This window comes from Takifugu rubripes, chromosome 3, assembly GCF_901000725.2.
Source record: "Takifugu rubripes chromosome 3, fTakRub1.2, whole genome shotgun sequence".
Classification (NCBI taxonomy): domain Eukaryota; kingdom Metazoa; phylum Chordata; class Actinopteri; order Tetraodontiformes; family Tetraodontidae; genus Takifugu; species Takifugu rubripes.
This window is the reverse complement of record NC_042287.1, coordinates 6345294-6369734: the sequence shown is the minus strand read 5'-3', so window position 1 is coordinate 6369734 and position 24441 is coordinate 6345294. Positions and strand designations below refer to the sequence as shown.

At 44.2% G+C, this 24441-nt stretch overlaps 3 protein-coding genes and 1 pseudogene across 8 annotated transcripts; 2 read left to right on the top strand and 2 right to left on the bottom strand.

The window, feature by feature from the left end:
• Nucleotides 1-681: 681 nt before the first annotated feature.
• On the bottom strand, nt 682-7177 carry dalrd3 (DALR anticodon binding domain containing 3). Its single transcript, XM_003963033.3, has 13 exons — nt 6736-7177; nt 5200-5507; nt 4712-5025; nt 4449-4507; nt 4185-4286; nt 4047-4111; nt 3813-3871; nt 3624-3706; nt 3399-3525; nt 3244-3302; nt 3055-3171; nt 2902-2970; nt 682-2770 (listed from the first exon to the last, which is right to left on the bottom strand). The coding sequence occupies exons 1-13, from the start codon at nt 6967-6969 to the stop codon at nt 2651-2653; spliced, it is 1716 nt and encodes a 571-aa protein (XP_003963082.2). The 5' UTR covers nt 6970-7177; the 3' UTR covers nt 682-2650.
• A 226-nt stretch (nt 7178-7403) lies between these two features.
• Nucleotides 7404-11895, top strand: LOC105419973 (uncharacterized). 2 transcript variants are annotated; one of them, XM_011621799.2, is made up of 3 exons: nt 7404-7876; nt 7979-8294; nt 10045-11895. In XM_011621799.2, exons 1-3 carry the CDS (start codon nt 7724-7726, stop codon nt 10323-10325), a joined length of 750 nt encoding a protein of 249 aa, XP_011620101.1. In that variant the 5' UTR covers nt 7404-7723; the 3' UTR covers nt 10326-11895. The 2 variants fall into 2 exon arrangements, with proteins under 2 accessions (XP_011620101.1, XP_011620100.1); XM_011621798.2 differs by having other exon boundaries at nt 7404-8294.
• Nucleotides 11896-14620: 2725 nt separating this feature from the next.
• Nucleotides 14621-22368, bottom strand: impdh2 (IMP (inosine 5'-monophosphate) dehydrogenase 2). Of its 5 annotated transcripts, none has more exons than XM_029833223.1 (15): nt 21757-22368; nt 20906-20954; nt 20621-20722; nt 20473-20547; nt 20140-20346; nt 19970-20057; nt 19689-19888; nt 19348-19438; nt 18998-19093; nt 18223-18294; nt 17045-17188; nt 16155-16299; nt 15288-15431; nt 15097-15180; nt 14621-15008 (listed from the first exon to the last, which is right to left on the bottom strand). In XM_029833223.1, the coding sequence occupies exons 1-15, from the start codon at nt 21852-21854 to the stop codon at nt 14963-14965; spliced, it is 1641 nt and encodes a 546-aa protein (XP_029689083.1). In that variant the 5' UTR covers nt 21855-22368; the 3' UTR covers nt 14621-14962. The 5 variants fall into 5 exon arrangements, with proteins under 5 accessions (XP_029689083.1, XP_029689084.1, XP_029689086.1 ...); XM_029833224.1 differs by having other exon boundaries at nt 14621-14941; nt 21757-22341; XM_029833226.1 differs by having other exon boundaries at nt 20621-20739; nt 21757-21842.
• Nucleotides 22369-23146: 778 nt separating this feature from the next.
• LOC115249097 (succinate dehydrogenase cytochrome b560 subunit, mitochondrial pseudogene) lies at nt 23147-23666 on the top strand (annotated as a pseudogene).
• The last annotated feature ends 775 nt before the right edge of the window (nt 23667-24441 follow it).

Here is a 24441-nt window from a genome sequence, read left to right as displayed (position 1 = left end):
CTCATGACGCAATAAAGAAAATCTATATGGAAATTATATTCCATTTGTGCACATAAATCTTACAGCACAAACCCTGTTATTTAAGCAGCCACTCACCCTATTTGACCATAAATTACTAATGTGAGCGTTCAAACACACAGCTGGCTCGTTAATTAGCGCTGTAGGTGTAACCACAGCAACCTTCATCAGAAGACAGGACATTCTGGACAATCAGGCATGAAAACAAACTTACATAGAGTATATTTCAACCAGAATACACACCCGGGTCCAAGACGATGCGATGAGACTCACATACACCCTGCAGCTGGTGTCAGTGGCGTGTTCGTGTATCGGTTTTGTTGTAACATTGCCACCGTGTGGCCACGGTGCAGTACTGCAGCCAGCTACAGCTGAATCCTTGAGAGGATGATCATAACGGTGTCAATTATCATGCGAAAATTACCAGCCTGGTTCAAATTCTGATAATCGCCTGTGTCGGCATATTGAGGACAAACGTTAACTGCTATTGGTGACCTGAACTGGGGTTGAACTGATCCAATAACGTTATTAGGGAGTCGATTAATTTGCTCGTTCATTTAAACACAACCAATCATTCCCTTCATTAGCAGCAGCCTTTAGGACTGTTGATGCTTCAGTCCAACGACACTGTAAACCATCTAAAATTATAAAAACCCAACAGCATTAGCTGGTGTCAGCAATTTATTGATCCCAAGTGAACATGTTGCATTATTCAATACAATACACACAGAGTGATTCGGGGCTGAGAAGGAAAAGGGTTTAATGTGAGTTATGTTTATATGTGTCTGTGTGTGTGTGTGTGTGAGAGAGAGAGAGAGAGAGAGAGAGAGAGAGAGAGAGAGAGAGAGAGAGAGAGAGAGAGAGAGAGAGAGAGAGAGAGAGAGAGAGAGAGAGAGAGAGAGAGAGAGAGAGAGAGAGAAGGCTTAGCACAGAGTTTGATCTACTTTTTGGCCCACAAATACTGTAATGGCACAAAACATTTAATGAGAACAATTAAAGGGGGAAAACTACCCCATTCTTGGGGCGGCCATGTGATAAAAACAGCATATTTTAACTCAGTCATATATTTGCATGTCTAATTAACATTGAAAAAGAATTCCAATATGGAAAAGACACAAAACCAAGGACGGCTGAACTGCAGCTATTGGCAAACAAAATCAGTCAGGTGATCAACGGGATATCATGTAGTAATCAGTTAGTTCATCTCGGGGGGATTTTAAAAATCAGTGCTTCACAGTGATGTAACTGAGATAAATGAGTAAAATTAACAGCAGCTGAGAAGTGCGAGTGAGCAAAAAGACCAAATAAAGAAAAGGCACATCACATTAGCAGGGTTCCATCAAGAGTGACAGAGGACCATAATTAGTATAAATATATCCATGCAGTGTTTTATTGGACCTACGGTGGCCTCAGGGCAGTGTGTGTAGTGAGGGATTCATTAGGTCAGTTACAGAATGTTGATTTTTTTTTCATCATGCAGAAGAGGACGGGAGTATAAGCTTTCTTGATGAGATATATTAAGGTCAGAGATGTAAAGATCAGAATAAAGGGGGGGACTCCTTGTTCTTTCACCCCCACACTTTACACTGGTCTGGATGCAACACTGGTGAACAAGACAGAATCTTAGAAACCTCCCAATCGTGCAGCAGAGCTCAAAGGTGTCATGCAACAAGATTTAATGGCACATTTTCAACGTTTGCATACTTTTTGCTTTTAGAAGAGTGTGAAGCAGATGGAACTGACCGAGAACACATTTAACACATTTAACACAACGCGCCGAGACCTCAACACAATTCACATTTGAGAGTTCCTTCACCACCACCACCACCAGGAAAATGTACAAATAACATGTTGGTCATAAAAGTTTTCGTACATATTTAATACCATGTCACATCATGCATTGCACTGTTTCATTGGCACGTGTTATAATACTTTGATTTGTCACGCACGATTACGATCTAATCTGAAGTTCCTGGTTAATATCAAAGTAGGGTGAGGCAGAATATATATATATATATATATATATATATATATATATATATATATATACACTCTGTACAGATCGCTTATAACAGACAATAAATACTTGTGCGGCATTAATAAATAATATGTGATTAAAAACTGTGGACATAGACAGGCGGGAACTTATGAATTAGGCTTCTCGGCAACAAGATGCAGACAGATGATGTGGCAAAATAATTAAAAAGATGTATTAAGTCCCATTAGGCTGTCATTCTGGCATATCATGGGTTGTGAGATTTTATTTTTGTCAATAACCCCTGCAGATGTACACAGAGCCTGAAATGTACAGTCAAAGTAGCCAAAATCTCTCAATACCTAAACACCCTTTTGCATGTTAGCTGGAGGAAAAGCCCAATTTACAATTAATATCGTTAAAAATCTGAGAATGTTTTTTTCCTCTTTCATTTGGATGAAGATCATCTGATTGGTGGCAATATCTTTAAAAGTGTCTTTAAAAATTCAGCCAGAGCACCTTTGGCTACAGTATCCTGGCTACCAGCAGCTGTAGGAACAAGAAAGGTGTCAATGATGGAGCTGCGCCGCCAACCGTGACTGTGAGCACGGTTGAGGTGGAGTTCCGGTGGGGAGGGACGAGCGTGCGATTTAGAGGCTATAGTTGCCGGATGGGGGGAAGGTTCAGGGTGTCCAGGGCGCTGTGGTAGAGCTCTCGCAACGCTCTTAGCAGATACAGGCGACAAAACATCTGGTTGAAGAGGTGAGGCAGCGGTTCCTGATCAGGAAGAAAGACAAGGAGTGACAAACATCTGCTGACGGTGACCCCCCCCAACCCCCCCATTGCGATCTAATCTAGAACACATGCTCGTTTGCAGAATAGTAATGCAGTAATCAATATCCGCTCACCCCCAACACGTGGACTCTGTTGTAGTACGAGCTGAAGTCTTTGCTGAGAGACACCAGAAATTTACACATCTGTAAAACACAAACACGTTTTAGCCTTTAACCTTTAACATCACACTGTGCGCTTTACGGTGACTGCACGTATCATCGCTCGACCTGTTCGGTCTTGATATTGACTCTGGCCCCTCCCCCTTCGCAGTCTAAGGCCTGTCCCGATTGGTCCAGCAGCTCGGAGAAAGGAATCAGGTAGTTGAACAGCAGAAGCCACTCGCCCTGTCACAACACAGCTGTGTTTACCTCCAAACAGCACAAACAGCATTTTAAACAAAGCCACCAGAGTGGTACCTCTTCCTTCAGAGCAGAGAAGTCAAGCTGGGAGCCTTCGGGGATTTCTGGGTAAACACCTGCAGAGAAGCAACCTTTACTACATTCAGACAACCCAGGATCACGCTTCCATTCTCCTCACATTCAAGGTTTTGGCGGCTCGGACAGGATCTCACCGTTCTCCACGCCCCTCTCGTAGCTGTCAAACAGCGTGTGCAGTCTGGCGCAGTTGTACATCACAAACACGCCTCCTCTCGGCCCTTTGATGGAGACGCTGCCCTCCCTTTGCACGTCCAGCGTCACCTGGACAGACAAGCCGCTATTTGTTTCGACTAATGGCGTCCAGGTGACTGGACTGTAGAGCGCGCCGAGGTGCAAACACACCACAAGAGCCAACTCACTGGACTGGTGTGGACCGTCGAGAGCAGCTCGAATCTGACCGTGGCCGATGTCATGACCTTGATGATGTCGTCCCACGTCTGACCTATAAGAGGAGCCGGTGCTACATCACAACAGTCGCGTCTCTTCGCCTACAGTTGCAGTAATCCGACCTCTTCATTTCAGTCATGTATATAAAAGTGTCCACTGACCTTCGACTTGATCCCCGTATTTCATCTCGGAAGCCTCCTTCATTTGACCTCTCCTCAGCCTGGAGGACAGGAGAGAGAAACACGAGGAGCCTCATTTACACACGGTTAAAAATACCCAAATCTGATCCGTACAGCGATTACAGTCATTCTCTACGTCTGGCAGCCGGACAGGACGAGTGGGGACAGAAAGAAGATGGAGCTGAAAATAAGAAACTGAACAGAGGCGTTTCTTACTGAAGGTACTCTGAGGCGGTGAGCTGAGAGCCGGGAGTCTTCACGGGCCCACACACCAGATGTCTCTGCAGAAACCATCGACACACACTGGTCAAGCAAGAACGCGGTGCACCGCAGCGTCCACCGTGTGCCCTTTACCTGCGTGTGTGCGGCTCCACTGGCTCGCCACAGCACTGCCATCTGCTGCTGGCGGAACTCGTCCTGACAGGAAGTCACGTGCACTGTTGTCACTTTGGCCACCTGAGAGATAGAGAAAAAGGGGGGGGGGAGGAAGACAGAGAGACAGAGAGGGAGACAGAGAGAGAGAGGAAGACAGAGAGACAGAGAGAGAGAGGAAAGGAAAGGTGAACCTTAGAAATCAATCAGAATGTGAATCGGTGTGTCTTTGTCGATGATTCTCACTTTGCAGTCCCCTGCGGCACCGTCCAGCTGGGCCAGGTGGGAGAGAGCGTCTCTGTGTACTGAAGCAAAGACACTCTCAACGTTTTTTCAGTGACTAGACAGTAATATCGGATCATCATCTGTGCTCGTAACACATTACGGATCTTTGTTAAAGCGACGTGTGTTTCAAACACACCACAAAACGTTTGATCACTATTGAACGTTGGCTCCTATTGAGTCTTTGCTTTTATGTCATCGTTAAACAAGCTCCGTGGTGGCCTCACCTGTGCAGGTACCAATGCTGGGATCGTACCCCAGAAGCCCCTCCTCCTGGAACACTCTTTTAAGGTTCACCCTGAGCTCTCCATCGATTTCCCCCTCCTCTGCCTTCCTTCCTCCTCCTCCTCCACTGCTTCTCCTGCCTGTCTCTGTTTCCTTTTCTCTGTAGGAGGAGTTCTCCAGGGCCTCGAGGATCTTCTCCTCTCGCTCCTCGTTGGACCAGCTGGTGGGAGCTGTCTGCCAATTGACACCCAGAGCTTGGAGAAAGGTGACCATTTTGCTATTGTCAGGAAGCGTGGGGCAATAGGACACTGCAAATCTAACACATGTAACATTTGTTATTAATCACACAATGGCATCACCATTTTTAAATAATAACCTTTTGGTAGAAACAAAACTCTTTAAGTAGTAGGTTATGTCAAGCTTAATGTTTTAACAGCACGATGAAATAATCAGCATCTGCTCAATCGCTGGATTTAACGCGCAGTCTCACCCTTGCTTTCTCAACAGCGCCCCCACGTGGTCAGACAGCAGAACAGTCCTGAGTTGGCCGAGAGTCAGAGTCTCAGGTGTGGGTGTGTTGGGTTTGGCATGAAGTGCAGGGCAGTTGATCACCACACAGCCTTGCTTCTGACCTGAGGGCTTCAGGTACTCTGTAGCTCCACCTGCTAGGACAGCTCTGAAGGCTGCAGCCCGATCCACCCTCACTCGCAACCCCTCCCGCATGACCTCCCCGGCTGCCATGGGGAGGACTCCACTTCCACGGAGGGATGTGACCTTGGACATCACTGCAGGGGGAACCTGGGTGCATTAAACAAATATACGTTATGGATGGAATAAATAAATCACTTCAGATATGGTGATTGCACATCTCTATAAATAATTCAGCGTGTCAGCATAATGGCCGAGCCTTTCCATTTCAGGTCAGTATTAGAGGAGGATAGAGGAAGAGATGGAAACTGATGCTGCACCACCAAGTGTTATTGAGGAGACAGTATTCTCTTGCTGATATTCCGTCTGTTGTAGTATTAAAATTGCAACTTCACAATGGCAATATTTTGGTGAACAACATGACATCGGACATATTTAATCAGGCCCACGTGCTTGTTTTAAAAAGGATTCTGTTATATACAATATTAATAAACACTACATTTAATATTTAATTCCATTTGTCCATTCTGGGCTACTAAAAAAATCACTCCACCAGACATTTCAATAATCATATAAACATCTTACTCCTAAAAACAACACCACAGCAGCTAATATTCTATAGAAATTACACAACTGAAAAAAACTGTTATAACAAATGATTTAGACCTTCCTGGTCATACAAAATCTTCTGTTATCTATGTTACTACACAGCACATCATCTTTAGTTCCCTATCAGTTTAATAGGACTGTGGAATATTTAACTTTTTCTGCATGCATGGGGGGGAAAGGTGTTTAAATGAATAATATAAGTTGATGTGACACTATATGTTATCAAAATAGGTTCTGCTGCTTCTGTGCCTAAATATGAGCATTCGAGGATGCAGAGGTTAATATCTATGTCCATATGATCTACACAGCTCTAAAGTAGCTTCTATATGGTTGTTGGTTCGCATCTGTGCATGTTGGTCTGACCCACATTTCCCCCCATGGAGAATAATTGCCGCCGCAGGCTGCTGCTAGATGTTGGAACATTGTGGCCACCGAGACATTTCGCTATTTACAAATGTCAGTTTTATTGCCAGTCATTCGTGAGTTCAGTACGTGAAATTCAACGCGAAACTAAGCATTTGGTTTTAGATAAATAACAATCGCGCCTTCACAGACAGACTGACAGGAGTCATGAGATCTGCTCGTTTGACTTAAAACGCTTTATTATAACGAAAAGTTGCAGGTAAAATCTGTGCTGTGGCTAGCTAGTAAAACTACATTTCTCCAACCAGTCCACGCTTTTAAAAAAGACACAGCCACACCGAAGTGATAGTTAAACAGATTCTTATTATACATTTAATAAAAACCAACATTTACAGGTCAAACTCACCTCGCAGTCCGCGTACAGCGTGTTGAGCATCGTGCTCGGCGACAAGAAGTCCCGGGTGCGCAGATTTTTAGCAGTGCTCTCCTTAAACCAAAGCTTCTCCGGTTCCGAGAGGATTCTGTCCCCGTTCTTCTGACTACCCTCAGGGACATTTTCCCGTTTCCCTCGCAGCGCAGAGCTCAAAGCTCGGACGGTCGGAGTGATGCGAAGGGCTGAAAGCTGCTCGATGTTCTCCATATCCAGCACGGCACAAACAGGTGAGCTTTACAGCAAGATATCAGCGCGTCCTCACCCGGATCATATCTCCGATTCAGATGCCGGCACGTAGATATTCCTCTTTGATGTGCTATCTGGATGGAACTGCATGTCAATTTTCAGCCGTGGCTAAATTAATCGCAGATCGATGGCGGTTATTGACCATCACGCAGGACCGCATTAGCTGAATGTTGTTTTCGACTTGTTCTCTTGGAGGAAATGCTTACTGGGGAGACCGGTTCGTCACAGCGCCGCCAAGTGGAGGGCGGGGAAATTACAATCACTTCCAATCACAATGAGGCGTAATGTAAAACATTCTATTTGCAATCGGATGATGTTACATTACTGGTAGGTACTATTTGTTTTTCGATCAATGTACGTTATAACTTTAACAACTATTCGTTTTCGGTTATACTTTAATGAAGAACTGATATTTGGGTGGCTGCAACTTAAATACAGTATTCCATATGCATATCGCAGAGTCCTGTCATATTCTGATCATTGCTGCAGAGATGCTGTGAGTGTCCCTCAGTTGAAGCTAAATATGAACTAATACGGTTCAAAACTCATCATTCCTTGCTTAATGCAGCAGGAAATGCCAAAATTATCCCAGGGAAAAAGTCTTTACGTATCGCGATGGTTTGTTTTTTCCATCAAAATGTGTTTTTCCGGCGCAGACATGTGACGCAGAAAGAAAGCGCTACCCGCAAATTTAGGGATAAAACGTGGTTGCAGTATGTCAAGAGACTCCAGAGATATTCTGTCTCCAAAAGGAAAGAATGTCCACTGGCAGGAACACGAAATCACGGAACTTATGGCCATCCGGGCTTCGGAGGGAATCCGAAACTCGATTACAGGCACGGTGAAAGACGGTGTCGTTTACAGCAGGGTGAGCAAAATGCTAGCGGAAAGGGGGGTGTACAGGACTCAGGTCCAGGTGATTAGTAAGCTCAAGTATCTGAAGAAAAAGTACGCCCTCTACCACAAACAGAAACTCCGTTGCGGGAGCGACCGCGTCAACTGGCCGTTTTACGAGCAGTGCCACCAGGCTTTTGGGACTTCTTCCCCCGTTCCGAACGCAGGGAAGCGGCACAGAAGTCCCTCACCTCCATCCGTCCCATCGCCTCCAGCGCATTCTCCCCCCACTTCGGAGGTGGACGAGAAACACCATGAGGTGGTTGTCAGCCTCTGGGATGAAATGGATGATCGGGAGATCAGCGAACATCTGGAGCCTGTAGAGGCAGACGAGGACGACGAGGAGGAAGATCAATACAGCCCCCCTGAACAGAAACAGCCCATCAAAACCAGTAAGTCTGATTTTTCTTCTCATTAAGTGGATTCAGAACAGACACCAACACTTGAGATATATATGGACACACTATATGCGCAAACATGAAGGAATTTGATAAAATCTCTCAAATTTGTTATCTGTATAAACATGTCACTGTAAAACTGCTGGAAAAGACATTATTTTAGTTTTAAATCAAAACGTGTGTGATACCGAAGTGCTGCGTTGTTTCATAGCTCTTTTTCTATGTACCGCATTTTCACGACTATAAGGCGCACTTAAAACACTGAGATTTTTGAGGTGCGCCTTATAATATGGAGCGCCTTGTGTGTGGACTGAGTTTCAAAATCTGCTGTGTGCCTTTGGTAGGTGCACTACGGTAATCGCTCCGCTCATCGATTAGCCGCACACCTACGCGTAAGGATCCCCTAAAATGGCGCCGGTCAAGCGACACGCGTATGAGGCTCACTTTAAACTGCAGGCCATCGAATATGCGGCTGAAAATGGCAATCGAGAAGCTGCAAGACATTTTAATGTGAATGAGTCCATGGTCAGAAAGTGGAGAAAACAAGAAAGTGAACTGCGCCAAGTGAGGAAGACGACGCTGAGTTTCCGCGGGAACAAAGCAAGGTGGCCCGAGCTGGAAGACCGAGTGGAACGGTGGGTTGTGGAACAGCGAACAACTGGAAGGCGCGTCTCTACTGTCACCATTCAACAAAAGGCCAAAGCGATTGCTGAAGAAATGGACATTGAGCACTTCCAAGGAGGTCTGTCTTGGTGTTTTCGCTTTATGAGGCGGCGGCATCTCTCCATACGCGCAAGGACAACTGTTGCGCAGCGGCTGCCCGCGGATTACCAGGAGAGGGCGGCCATCTTCCCTAAACCTAACCAGGAGAGGGCGGCCATCTTCCGCACCTACTGCCGCGACAAGATAACCGCGCCCGGCCACATCACCAACATGGATGAACCGGTCGGTGGGTCTGATTCAGATGACGAAGAGGAGGAATCCGGGATGTTGGACGTTGAAATAGCGCAGCTGTTGAATTAAGATACAGACGATGAAAAAATTGATGGTTTTGTGGCGGGAGAATGAATATTTTGTTAAATAAATGTGTCGAAACTCACTGTTTTACTTCCGTTTTCATTTTTTACTGGATGTTTTAGCATGCGCCTAATAATACGGTGCGCCTTAATATGTGTTAAATACAGATATAGCACCCGTAACTGAGACTGCGCCTTTTATTACAGTGCGCTTTATGGCTGTGAAAATATGGGTATATAGATCATTTAAAAAGAATGAGTAACGTTTTAAAAGTGCTTTGCCAAGAAGATCTTTAGTTTATTAACTTTCTGATTGCAATCAGGTTCAGTGGAGTAGATCGATTGTAATACACCCATTTGTGTTCAGATAGTTTTTTTTATTCATACTTACAATCGTATTTTAAACTGTAGATTCCTTTCTTACATTAAGTTACACATAGATATCCTTGGTTTACAAAGTGTTGCCTTTTAATCTACCAATAGACAAAGCAAACACAGGTTTGCTAGGATGCTGAATTAATGCGAGCCATGAAAGGCTAGCTTATTTTACTCTTCAGAGATAACAAAACTCTCATTGTCAAGCTGTTAAGAGTATCTTGCATCATCAGTGGTCGTAAACAGCTTGCCAGAATCGTGTCATCGGTGGTCGGAGCCGTCTGACGTCTGCATTCTCCTCATTCACCTTTGAAGTGTCCCTGATGCTTTGTGCCATTTCTTTTGTTTTGAAGCATACACGGTTCCAGAGGAGAAGAAAAGACGAAGAACCACGGTGATGGAGCAGGTCTCTACGTTGGTGTCTGCAACAGTTGCCCAGCTCAGGGAGATGGACGCTGCCATGCAGGCGCAGGAGGACGCCCGGCTACAGAGGTTGATGGACCATGAGAGAGAAATGCAAACCAGTCTGATAAGCCAGTTGGCAGCAATGCATGAACGGATCAACAAAGAAAACCACCAGAGACATCTTGACCTGGTGGACAGGATACTCTCGAGGTTCCCTTCAGGTCCCTGAACGGTGCTTCTTGTGTCACTAAAAAGGTGTACTTTAGGGAACACTTTCCAGCAAAGCTGACTCGTGCCTACACCAACATCTTGATTTTTAAACCTTTTTTCCAGCAGTGTTGCTCATCTTGCCCTTAATTCTACAGGCCTTGGTTATTGCCTTAATAATACACAAGGCCCAACCTCCCTTTTTACATTTTTGTATCCTTTGAATTATTTGGATCTGCTGGTTTGTCCTTCCTACGTTTATATTAAACAGTAGCGCTGGTTAAAAAAGCACGCAAATATATCTCTGATAGTGCAATAGAATGAGTCCATTATATATAAAACAGACCTGTTACAGCTCAGCCTTGGTAATGAAGCGCACTAATTGTCCCGGTGTGTGTGTGTGTGTGTGTCTTTGCGATGTGTTTTACTTGGTCCTCATAACTTCAGAGGTGTTTTTAAGGGTTCGGACTTGATTTTAATGACAACGTTAGAATTGGATTTAGGTTAGCTTGGGCAGGTATTATGTATGTCTATGAATGTTCTCACAAAGTGTGTGTGTGTGTGTCTGCTATAAAACTTGGCTGACTGCTGCATACACATACATTGTGAATACAGGAATCTGTTACACCTTCTAACAACTATGAATTCTAAATTTGATCCACTCAAAAATTTGAACAGAAGTATCCTGGTCACTGTTGCCTTGAAACTTTATTAAGCACATGCACTGATTATAACTGTGTCAGAGCTGTCATAAAGCGTGGGTGTGGTAAACCACATGACAAGAATGGTAAAAATTGATTTGAAAACGCTGATAAGGAGAAGCTCAGAGTCATTTTCTTACACAAGCTGATGCTGCTCCTGGAGTCATTCCTGGCTGACACGGAAATCCCGGTTGCGTTTACTTCCTGGATCAACCCGGGAGAAAACGTGTCATTGAGGAAAAACTCCTGGTGGGTGCGAAGCAATAATCTCCCAATAGATCGCCATAGTCTAACACGGAGTTGGCCACAATCCTCCTGTTGGTTCCACTTTCCTTTTTACTCTGATATAATCAGCGGCGAATCAGCGCCAAAGAAGCTCAAAGTGCAGAGACCTTTAGTTTTCTTTTTACTCATCTTGGATATAGATTCATTGTACCTTTTATACTGTATTCTACAGGGATTTGTTCTTTTTTGTCACATACTGAACAGTAAAGTTTTTAACTACAATTAAATGGATCAGTTTATAACTAAATGGTGATTTAGAAAAATGTCTGTCGGATGGCTGGAGTCTGGGTGAATGAAGTCAACTTCAGCCAGCAGCATCGATGTTCTGTGCGTCGTGGGATGGAAACGGACCCCATAACCAGCTGGAGCTCACAAATTACAGCTGCATTATGGGTTCCGTTACAATCCCACCCACTAAGACAGGTTTTCACATCCCGGCAGGTATGGTCCAGGTAACAGCAAAGAACTGCAAATGACAACGAAAAATGCTGATTAAAGACACTTTTTAACCAAGAATGAAATAAATATGTATGTAAAGCAACTATATTTGACTAATGTGTCAAAATGATAAACATGAATTAAAACTATACCTGAATGTGCTGTAAATATATTCCCATTCTCAAATTCTTGTAAAAAAAAAAAAAAAAAATCTTCGATTTACCAAACTGTTCGCATTTTTATAAAGTAGTTGTGTGTAATTCTACACAAGATCATACACTTTTACAGCTTTACAAATCCTGTAATTTCACAACACAAAGTCATTTATTCCAGATTAGTTGTTGACACAACAGACAGAAACCAGGTAGACTCAAAACAGTCGTTCAGTAATGACAAGACTTGAACAACTGGAACTAAACCATAAAGCCAAAGACCGGAACGAGTCGGAGAACGTCAGATGAAGCAATCCTAAAGTTCTACATTTAAGAACCTCAGGATGCAGAAATGAAATGGAGGAGTTTCTCTTAAACTGAGCCCTGTTATAATTTCAAGCAGGGAACTCGTCATTAGGATAGAATCTTGAAAAACCTGTTGTGGATCAGCTGAGGGAAAAACAAAAAAGGCCAGCCGGGGCACAGCAGCCCGACACGACAAGGAAGAGATAGAAGATAAAGTGAAGGGAAGGGAAGCTCTTCTTTGAAACTATAGGAAGGGTTAATATTCTTTCTTCTCAACTTCAGGGCCTTCATTTACAGCCACACAGGTTTAAAATGCTCCTAATTCTCACTTAAATCCAAGAAGGATAAAGTCTCCTTATAAATCATTGACAGGTTGCAACTTGCTTTCATTTTCTCATGTGTCACTGCTACGTGACAAGAGAAGCCTCCTTTTTTCTGCTGAGACAGACATTAATCAGCCTCAAACTCAAGACTTTCTGAGAATGAATGAGTCTAAAAAGTCAAAGAAGCAGAGACAGACTAGGATAACAGAGCAATAATCAAAGAGGAGAGCGTGTAAAACAACATGTTCAGCCATTCAGTTTCTTTTAAAATGCTGCGTTTAAGTTCTCACCAGCCTCCGAGAGCCATGAGCACCGACCCAGCGCTTCCCTCTGTCAGCAGCTCGGGGACTCCAGACTTCCTTTTAAATGCTCGAGACATTAATTTCACTTTCACTTCTTTATCAAGTATAAAACTCCTCCTTCTTCTGCCAGGCCCCCCCCCCCCTTCCCACACACACACACACCGGAGGTGTCCACCTCCTGTTGTCAATGTTCAGATTACTCATTCATCTGAAAAATGAGACATTCAACTTCTCTAACGATTGTCGTGGCACCAGCACATCTGTGAAGGGATGAGTGACGCTGACTGAATGAAATAAACATCCAGGATGGAAAGTATCTGCCCTTGAAAATGCTTTTATGGAACCTTTATGGAAGGTTTTAGAGTAAACCTGTGAGGTCAAAGCCCTTTAGTTAGAACAAAAGTGCTGGTTTGTGGGCACTTATTGAGAGTATTTAACAGGATAATGAACTCAAAATATGAGAAAGGACTCCCCCGGCCCGATCTTTTCTCCATTTCTGCACCGGACTTCCCACTATTGGAGGGAAATACTGGTATATGCAATCAGTACCAGATAAACTACTATAAATTTCAAACAACGATGCTTCTCATCTCAACGTTTGATGCTGTTTTGTCATTTTAGTTGTATTTAACATCCTGCAGTACATTTACTCAATTGTTGCCCTCGGTCTTGTTATTTCAATCATTAAAACAACCTTTGATGGAGGCTAAAGGTGCCTGCAAACAGACCGTCTCTTGGTGTGTTAATTGGAAACATCTGCATGTGACAGATGAGACAGGTGTGACTGGAGGAGTTCCGTCTGGAAAGTCCGGTGCCTTTTGGCGAGATACCTGATCCTCCCTGGAGACCCTGCTGAGGAGAGGAGGAGGCCACGTGTGTGGACAATGCTGTCCTCACATGGGACATGTTGCAATAGAGACGCAACGATGCGTTCACGGCAAATATGGGACGGTTGAGGAAATTGTCTGGAGGTTTATGTGAGACAGAACAGTTGAGGTAATTCCCACCACCCTCATTAAGACCCAGGTGAACTCCGTGTGTGTGTGTGTGTGTGTGTGTTGCATGGACGGATCCGGTTCAGCATGAACGGAAACTCTAAAGCCCGGCCTATGGCGCAGCGCTCCAACGTGTAGCGTTCTGGGTTTGATCCCTGTTTCTGTCCCCGCTGACAGCTCCAGACTGATACTGGACACAAGTTTCTGATCACCCACTTTATGAGCATCTGTTCTGGCTGTCAGCAGAGCTAAAGATAATAGCCGTGACCTTTAACCCCAGGAACTACTGTGGAATATCCTGTAATAATGTAGGGTTGGCATTAAAATGGGTCCTCTTTGTGTGTTTAACCAGTCTAAACTGTCCTGAATACGCAGAAATGAGTGGTTATGTGTATATTTTAAGCTTATAGTGTATTCTGGGTGGTTTTTTTAGTACTTCCAACCCCAAAATTCTGAATTTCCTTTGAAAAACCCATTCTTGCTTCATTACTCAAGCATTTTGACGTTCAGAGCTTAAACACATCCATACACAGACGTCATTTCAAATCTATTACGTCTGTCAACACCTACAGGAACCACACGCAGCTACACAGTTAGTGTTGACTGGCACAGTCTGGCATTGGCTGTAGAGATGTATCGCTTACTTTAAATTAGAGGCTTCTGCTTAAGATGAAGAGAAACTGATGTTGTGGTTACTGAGGTTTCTCACAAAAGCTGTAGCGCATTTTCTCAGGATGTGCTTCTCTTTTGACTCGGGGATCCTGCATCAGCTGAGTCTTTGTCAGCCCCAAAAAAGACTTAAACACACTTCTTAATAAAGGCAAGTTCGGCTTGTGCAAAACCAAATGCTTTATTATGACACGTTTATTTTTCCCTTTAAAACGGACAAACCAGGCATTAAAAAAAATAACAGGAGAGGCTGCGGAGGATTCAAGGTCGCACTGTTGATAAACGCTGCGTTTCCCTCCTTCCACTGAAAAACACAATGCATAGATGATACTGGCAGGAAGACCGATGGAGCTTTCGAAGTGTGTGACTATATTTTGCACGAGGTTAGCTTGATACAGCGTCTGCTGGAAGGGCTCGTCCTCTGTAGGTGGATTGTAGCAGCTTCTTAAAAGAGTCGTTTCTCGTAACTGTAGAAGAAAAAAACAACACTATTCTTGAGGGTCTGGAGAGAGTGGAGGCATCAAAGTAGAAGAGCTGGAGGTGAGATGTGAAACTCATGTGAACCTTTGAGACGGAGGAAGACGCTAACAACAACAGTGAGGGGATCTGGGTGTTAGCATACCTGTGCAGGCTGTGGACTCCCCCCTCTATCTGCGCTGATGCAGTTCTCTTTTCAAATTTCAGATCTCCAGAGTACATCATGGCTCTGACAGGAAGAAACACATTGCTTCACATCCCATTTACTAGTTTATTTTTACCGGTCTGAACAGATGAATACGTTTCCCTATGAATCCATCCGAGTGTGTTTTTTACCTGAGCTGTGTGAAACTCTTTGCTCCGATGTCCTGACAGGAGTGCTGAATGCCAGCCAGCAGGTAGGGGACAAACTTGTGGATGGAGCCTTTGTCCTGTACTGCTCCAGAAACACCCTGAGCAACTTTAATTTTATCACTCTCACTGTAAAAAAACAAAAAACAGATGAGGCACAGAAATGTGTGAGAAGAGAAAACCAGCATGAAATGTTGGACAGGTAATCAGGGTTTTGAAAAACTTTGACGACCAAGGAAAGTGCTCCTGAGGAAAAAAAAAACTTTCCCTCAAAAAAGTACCTACGGGACAGGTAGGATGTTTCAGATCCGCCAGAATACTTGAGGGATGGGAGTGAGTTAAAGCACATGCAGCTTTTATTTAATTTCTACGTGCTTTCATCGTTTGGATGAGTCGAGAGAAAGAGAAGCTACAAAAGGTGGAGGGACGACGAGGTGAAGCTTTTCTCTATGCATTTTCTGAGGAAAATTTAGAAACAACACTTAAAAGAAACACCTGATGGACGCACTGGGACGCATCATCGGTGATGTTGCAGAACCTATTGAGGACTCAACATACGACACACCCGGAACAAGTTCATAAAAAAATGCAAAAAGCAAAACTATAAGTGGAAGATTCTTTTCAAACACCCCCCATATGTTACCAGTCTGAAAAAGTATTCAAATATCACATTATTAAGCTAAAACACACCAGGATGTGAACTGCTAGAGAGAAAAAAAACCCAATTCAAATGAGGAAGTGTTTTGAACAGGGGAAACACTTATGTGCAGGAAAGCAGCTTTTGAATTTGGTTACGAACAATGAAGTTTGGTACAAGATCACCAGTTTTGCTTGTTTTTTGTGTTTTGGTACCTGAAGTATCGCGTCTGAGAGCCCAGGTTTTTGTCCATGGCGTCCAGGGAGCCCATGCCGCGATATTTCTTTAGCCGGATGCCGTCTGAGAAAAAATATTCCCCAGGAGCTTCACTGGTGGCAGCCAGCAGAGAGCCCATCATCACTGAACAGGGAGAAAAGAACTTTCTAACACTGAATAATGATCCAGGTTTACTGTATACAGTGATCCCTCGTTTATCGCGGGAGTTGCGTTCCAAAAATAGCACGCGAAAAGTGAAATCCGTGAAGTCAGCTTTATTTATTTTTTTAAATTATTTTACAATGCAATACTGAACTATAGAATGAAACCAAAAATCAAAACCTGTTTTAAAGCCCAAAATTTGTTTAAAACAATCATTTTAATATAGTAATACAAGGTTGGAAACATTGTCACTGGCGTATTTCCCAGTCCCAGCTGTGCCTCTTCGTCCTGACTCCGCTCCGCTGGAGCGTCTGTTTCTACTGAAGGCGCAGGAGTCTTTCTCCGAGAGAAGAACATTGTTATGGGTAGTTGTTGGCGCTCTTTCTTTTTCTGAGCAAGAAGATATTTATAAACGGATATGCCACCTGCGATTATATTTGAGAACTGCAATGAACGACTCGCAAAAAAAATCCGTGAAGCAGCGAAGCCGCGAAAGATGAAACGCGATATAGCGAGGGATCACTGTATACTGATAAAGATATTAGCGCTGGACATAAAGTTTCATGTAAATAACAATAAAAAGTAGTACGACTGTTTCTACGTGGCGTCTGTAGTTTAACACTGTCAGATCAATGATCCTTCAGTCATGAAAACGGCTCGGTCTTCGAGGGTGTGAAGGGTCAGATTTGATTTGACCTCGACGACCTAAAATATTCGGTTCTCATACCTGTGGAGGCTCCTAATGCCAGAGCTTTGGCAACATGCCCAACATTCTGGATGCCGCCATCAGCAATGACTGGGACGCCGAACCGCCTCGCGTACTCCGACACTTTATAGACGGCCGTGGCTTGAGGTCGGCCGCATGCCAGCACTGATGGGAGGAAGAGAAGAGCGGCGTGAAGAAACGTGTACCGGTACTCACTCGACATTTTAACAGCTTCTACTCAGTTTTAAGTGTGGAACGGTAGCAATCACCTTGTCCTTCAAACAACTGTCACTTTTAAAACATGAACAGATCAAATACTGAAAATATATCTTGAATGAAACACTGCATTTCCCCCCTTCCTTCTCTCCATATAGTACCATGTTTCAGGAGCATTTGTTATACTTTAGCTTAAAACCAAGTATTAAATTGTTTGGTTACATAATATTTGGACACAGGAATTCTCTGCGGGAAGACAGCTTGTCAGAAATGTATGAATGAATGAATTTTGATGGGCATGCAAGACAATGAGCAAATTAGGTGACGATACAGTCCACACAGTAAATGAGTAGCCAGGCTGACGCTGCAAGTTTAGGGAAATAAGGAGAAGTTGAACACGTTACATCAGCTCACAAATCTCCACACCCAACCAATAACTGAAAAGCAAAAACGTCCTTATTCTGTGAATTTCCCCATTTTAGGAGAAATGAAATACAAAATTTGAACCCAAAACTCCCACGATCAAGCGCAAAACAAAACCAGCTGAAAAACTATGCAACGATTCTTCCCTCCTAATGAAACAAACATGAGGGGCACCTCTGATCAGATTGAGATTTACTTTCGGGTGATTAACAGAGATCATTTCCTTATCAGATTTATCACCCCCGTGAAACAGCGACACCCGGTGGCTGCAGACTTCACTACAGGCAATCTTCTGCCACGAGTAATAAATGGTTATTATCAACATCTGCGGCATACAGTGGCAGTAAAGGTGGTGTAAAACCTTCATTCAGGATGATTAACAGATTAGTGGGGATACATAGACAAGCAAAACCCCAAAACCCTCAACAGCAAACCTTCTACCGCTACCACCGCTTCACCCGCTGATGCAAAGCTGTTAACCATTCAATTCAGGCTGTGAGGGGGAGCTCGCAGGCACACTGGTGGAGCCAATGAGAGCCAGTACCGGCAAGGAAACTTACTGGAGAATCCTGTAACAGTGCTGTGGGTTTTGGGGCTGTGGAGCTTTATTGCTGGTGGTACACTGAGAGGGGCTGAGCGCACACACACACACACACAATCACACACGCACACACATTGTATAGAACACCAGGGTGCGAGGCAGGGAGGAGAGATTAACAGGAAGAAAACAAAAAGAAAAATGGGAGGAGGCAGAAGACAAAAGGATGAAGATGACTGGCAAAAGAAAATGGTAAGCAAAAGAAATATATCAAGATTGCTAATTATTTAGAACAAGTTAGACATCCAAAGCACAAACACAACAGATCTACTGTATACAGTACTGCTACTGTGACAGAAACATTAAGTATGTGAAATAAAAAACCTAACCCAAGATACAGATGTTAGAAATGCCACTTCAGCTCCTAACACCTGACCAAAGACAATAACATAAGAGTCTGAGTTGATGGTTTTCATTTTTTACAACTTAAATGATGCACAAAAGCAACCAAACCAATAACTTAATGGATTCAGACCAGGGAACACCTTGACTTTTAGAGTCAGGACATAAGATAACGCAACATCAGATTTTTTTTTATAAATCTGGCCATTGTTACCACCAGCCTTTCAGAGCAGTCGTCTTTCAGAAAAACACAATAACCAAACCCTGAAGCTGCACTTGTTTGGTCAATAAGCGCGCTAACATGTCAGGTGGTCCAAGCATTTAGTTTAGTCAATGATCTTTATGCAGGCCAACACCACACACCCTGTTGGGAGGTTGGTAGGAGGGTCACTCACCTTCCTGTGTGATGCAGATGGAGCCACTGCCCATCCCCACCCTCAGCGCATCCACCCCTGCATCGATCAGGTTCTTTGCTTGGGCAGCTGTTACCACTGACAGGGGGAAACAGATATTAGGACATCATCAGAAGAAACACTAAAACCCTTTTGACAAGCTTCGCATGCATCAAGAACGCCATCAACGTTATTTGGACAGGCTACAGCGGTGATCTATTACAAAACAGATCTTTTGTGTTTGTAAAGGCTGATGTTTCATTTCCACAGGTAACCAGTCTGGCAGCAGCAAATAGAAAATGAAAGTTCACCTCGTGGTTTGCAAGCTATTGTCTGTAAATAAGTGTATTTACCGTTGCCTCCAATGACCTGTAGACTTGGATACTTGTCTTTAATATACTTGATCATGTTGATCTGGAAGATTGAATTGCCCTGAGACGAGTCCTGCAGGCACAACAGAGAGATGAGACGCGACTAAATCAGCTCAAATTTCCACAACACGACACCTCATCTCAAAGACGCAGAGAATTTTTCATATGGCTAATCTAGAAAATCAACTCCCTCATCCCACAATATTAAAATATTAAAGGCACCGAGTGCATCGTTTAAAAAATGCTCGTTTCAGCATAGATTTTTAACTATTCTGTCCGTAACTTCATTCCATTACTAGTGTCCCAGTACTAAGTCTTCATACCAGTACAACAACATCCACCCCGCTCTGCACCAGCAGATCCAGTCGGTACTTGTCGTCGTTGTGGGTGCCAATAGCGGCGCCGCACAGCAGCTGCTTCCGGGAATCTTTGGACGCCAGAGGGAAATCTCTGTTCTTCTTCAGGTCCGTGCGAGCAATAATGGACACCAGGGAGCCCTCTTCGTTCACGATGGGCAGTTTCCCTGCAGATGTGAGAAGAGGCGTTGAGGAACATCCTTTTGTGTAAAAAAAAACATGAAGTGAAATGATAAAAACCTTCTCACCTTTTTTACTCCTCTGGAGAATTTCATTGGCCTCCTTTAGCGTCACTCCAGCAGGTGCAACAACTAGATCCTCCCGCTTGGTCATCACCTGTCAGGTTGGGGGGCATCAGACTATTTAGCACCTCTCTATCTATTGGCGGATTGATGATATGAGGTTAAAGGTCATTCACCTCACTCAGCGGCAGGTCGTGGTCTTCCTCTTTCAGGAAATCAATGTCTCTGGAAGAGATGATGCCCACCAGCTTGCCACCCATTTTGCCATTGTCTGTTATGGGGATGCCACAGAAGCCGTGGCGAGCCTTGGCCTGAAACACGTCTCGCACACATTCGTTGGGGCTCATCACCACCGGGTCTGTGATGAATCCTTGTTCATAACGCTGAAGGAGGAGAAGAAAAAGGGAAGAAAGACTAACCTGGGTTGGGGCTATGACATGAGACACACAAACAATGTGAAACGGTGCGATTGGCTGCAAGGAAATAGTCACTGAAAACTCCATCGCTACCTTGACTTTCCGAACTTCGTTGGCCTGGAACTCCGGAGTACAGTTGTGGTGAATGAAGCCGATTCCTCCTGTTAGCTGACGGGAGGAATTACATCATCACTAAAACAGTAGAAGCAACTAAGCTGGTAATAATGGAGGGGCTACTTACTGCCATGGCGATGGCCATGTTGGCCTCGGTGACGGTGTCCATTGGAGATGAGACAAAGGGAGTTTTCATGGTGATCTGTTTGGTGAGTGCGGAGGTCAGGTCCTGGAAAAAACAGTAAACTTCAATTGAGATGAAAAGACTGTCAAACTTCAGTAAACTCCAACCATAATTTCTCTAGCACAGGGGAACATAATCCTCCTGGTAGTCTGGCTCTGGACAGAGTCATATGTGTTTAACACCACAGTCATCTGGGTTTCTAAATATTAGTGCTTCATCACAACTCACCACTTGGTCTGATGTAAAGTCGATGTATCCTGGCAGAATCAGGAAATCACTGAAGGACAAAGAATTCAGATTCATGACCTGGAGCCACAACAATAACCAAAACCTGACACATTTACACATCATGTCTGTTAACAATTGAAAACCATAACCAACTTGCTCCAGTAAACATTTTCCAGTACAAAAATAGAAAGGCATTCAGGGACTGACTCAGAGGACTCCCCGAGGTTAGAGAACACATTACTTTCTTGGGCATCTTCAGTGTGTCGTATTACATGACTACATACATGTCTGCACTGTGGTGGTGCCGCCCGGCGTGAGTGGAGCAGATACTTGTCATAGATGGCAAAACAGCGTGTTCTAACATGGGACCATTTCTGAATGACTACCTTCTCATTATCCATCCATCCAACTGGTGTCAACATTAACCAGTATAAGTGCGACCCTTTATGGTAGTGAGGACCAAGCAGATGTTAAATATAGCTGGATCAGAGTCCACCATGAACACAGGACCACCAGCCCAGATATAGATTTAGGCCAGTGTGCTCTAGAAGTGGCCCCTACTTCACTTTTAAAGGGCTGTAATTAAGACTAAACACGTTTGCATTAAGTCACACATCTCTGCCAGAGATCTTAAGCAGGGTAAAAACCACCCAAATGTGAAAATATTCAGTCCGACTACATCTTAATACGCGTCATTGGGGGAGGACACTTGGTCCAACTTGCTCTCAATCGCCTTTGAAGATTAGTTAAATCTACAGCGTTAGTGAACCTCTTAAAATGCCATTTTAATATTTGTCTAGCAGCATTGAAGCTAATGTGAGCTGCAGCTTAGACAGGTGCGGGGTCTTTACTTGTAGGTGAGTCCGTCTCCGCAGCCGAACAGCTGCTGTCCCGTCAGCCCGTCATCGGGGACGTAACCGGTCTGACCGCTGATCAGGTAGTCCGCCATGACGTCCACTTGTCCCCAGCTGTTTTCACTCAGGTGACAGTGTGGAAGCAGGCACGCGCAGGCCCGCGAGCAGCGACCGAGAACTTTCTTCCTTTCTCCGCAGCACCGTTGTCCCGACCCACAAGCCTCAGAGCAGCGGGAAAAGGCTCCCTTTGTCCGTCTGATAAAAGCTCGAACTGAACGGAAAACGTCGGAGATCGTCGGTCGATCTGCCCTTCCTCTGGCTGTTCTGTCAGTCACAGATCAGCGTGCACATTCGTCTTGGTTTTGTTAAGTCACACGTGCGCGACCGTCTCTACAGTGTTTCCGTTAACAAGTGACGTCACGTCCGGTTCGCGTCTTCTCGTTTTCGCTCGTATTTTAACGGCGTTGGCGTTTTAACGGAGCAACGCGAAGATATTTGTTTTGATTTCATTTATGAGTTAATTGAATTGGCACATTAATCGACATTGGTGCATTAAGTTTGAACAAAAGTTGAGCCGTAGTCCCAAGGCGTGTACTTATGCAATACAGGCGAACGTTCACAACTACAAATCATACAATATGCAATTACAAAAGCAAACAATGTCAAAACAACCCCCCCAAAAGACTGACAATATTATAAACACTTTGACCTACTATTACAGGTTAAAACATCAGTGGACCACTACCTCTGGGAGGCAGGCAGGCTTCAGATTAAGAACAGTATTTTAACTAATGAGTCTGATTTCATTTTGTAGAATATACTATAAGAGAGTTTATTCTCATAATGATTTATGCAATTAATAAATATATTGTTTGTTTTTGTGTCATACTGTACAATACAATGAATTGCAACTTGTCTCTGCAATGGGAAAATGGGAGTTAGATTTTGACACCATACTCAGTCGTAGGTAGAAGAGGGCCTGGACCTCTGGTTTTGGAGATAAGATGTGCCAGATGCCTGGACCCCTCCCCATTTCCTGTTTCCACTTAAATATCTAATGTCCTTTTTGTTAAAACTATGGGGAAAACATGATACCTATTTATATGAATATACAAATTAAGATGTATACCCATGTGTAAAGGGTGTCTTTGTTTGAATCAGTTCTAGTTCCAGACAAAGATGATTGACCAGTAGAACTCCATCTGGGCTACTGCCTACAGGTCAAGACGTGCCTGGTCTCTTGCAGAAATAAGAAACACAGACAATAGAATCAAGGCAACTGAGGGGCTTTGATCCTTGCTCTTCACAGGCTCAGGGCCAGGGGGCTCTGCTCATCCTGCTGCCACTATACTATTCCTTCGTTTGCCTGTAGTCCCTATCTGAAAAGATGGCGCTTTTAAGGCTTTTGGCACATCAGGGTATCTGCAGGTCAAGACCCCACTATCCTCTACACACATGCTGCTCTGAAGGGAACAACGGCCGAGGAGGAAATGAACAAGTTTTGGTCTACAAATGCCAGATTAAAAAGACCCATTTCTCCACATCTCACCACTTACAAGTGGTCTCTCCCCATGATGATGTCCATCACACACAGGGTAATTGGGGTGGGCCTCAGTGGAGCTATCTGAGCCTTTGCAGTGGCAGCGCTGATATTACCAGGAAATTATCCCAACTATTTGGACTCAATCCACTCGCTGTCCATTGGCCCCTTCCTCATTGGGATGGCCAAGTTTTGCATTGTGTTCCCTACGTCCTACCACACTTACAATGGCATTCAACACTTGTGGTGGGATATTGGCAAAGGCTTCCAAATCCCTGAAGTCTACTGCACTGGCTACATCGTTATTGGTCTCTCCATTGTAACCTCCGCAGCTTTAATGTTTGTCTGTGTTTGTCTGTCACTTTGAGAGTGAATACATATGTGTCTTTTGGCTTCCTGAGGGCTCCATTTCATTAGACGCAACGTTTGGGACAACTGTGGTGAGTCCAGCATGGAAGTATGGTTCTGTAGCCTACCAACATACTTTTGATGTTCAAGGTCTTTACTACACCTCATTTGTGCTAGTCAGGTCAAGAGTGGCCTCAAAGAAATGCCTGAGCATTGGTGTCCAGCTCACCAAGCTTATCGAGGACTAGATCCTGTATCAGGAGTGGGCAGCCCTCCGTCCAACAGGGCCGGGGCTCTTTCCTTCTGTCAGCGTGGCCCAACAGTGATAATACTCACCTCGTGAGGCTCGTTCAAGTGGGTGTCCGGAAGTCTGCAGCACGTCATAGGAAGTTACAAGAAAGTGATAGTACAGCTGTAACAAAACCACAAACAGTAATGAGCCCACAGGCGCTGCTCAGAGGTCTCACGCTGTCTGTCCCTCAGGATAGAACAGAAGGCTCCAAGCATAATTACTTCAGGGAGTTTCAGTTTAGTCTGTAGTGTATTTCAGGCCATGGGGGCAGCAAAGCTGAAAGCTCTCGCATCTGATCATCTTCATCCAGCCTTAAATAAGACTGAGAACATCTGAGTATCTCCATCAATCACGTCTATTAACGATGGCTCAGCGTGGATAAAGCCTCAACAGAATAAAGAGCCGCGTGTCCTCATTTTAGGCACCTAATGTGTTTCCTTGATGGTGTGAAACTGAAATTGCTGGATTTTGGGATGGCACCCATCATTCATTCTCTGGAGTA

Coding starts and splice junctions, on each gene's coding strand:
- dalrd3 (XM_003963033.3), bottom strand. CDS start 6,969: ATGGAGAACATCGAGCAGCTTTCAGCCCTTCGCATCACTCCGACCGTC. Junction 4,112..4,184: donor GTGGAGCCGCACACACGCAG/GTAAAGGGCACA, acceptor TGGTTTCTGCAG/AGACATCTGGTGTGTGGGCC. Junction 3,707..3,812: donor ATACGGGGATCAAGTCGAAG/GTCAGTGGACAC, acceptor CTCCTCTTATAG/GTCAGACGTGGGACGACATC.
- LOC105419973 (XM_011621798.2), top strand. CDS start 7,724: ATGTCAAGAGACTCCAGAGATATTCTGTCTCCAAAAGGAAAGAATGTC. Junction 8,295..10,044: donor GAAACAGCCCATCAAAACCA/GTAAGTCTGATT, acceptor TTTGTTTTGAAG/CATACACGGTTCCAGAGGAG.
- impdh2 (XM_029833223.1), bottom strand. CDS start 21,854: ATGGCGGACTACCTGATCAGCGGTCAGACCGGTTACGTCCCCGATGAC. Junction 20,723..20,905: donor ACTTTACATCAGACCAAGTG/GTGAGTTGTGAT, acceptor TGTTTTTTCCAG/GACCTGACCTCCGCACTCAC. Junction 15,009..15,096: donor GGAGTCCACAGCCTGCACAG/GTATGCTAACAC, acceptor TCTCACCTCCAG/CTCTTCTACTTTGATGCCTC.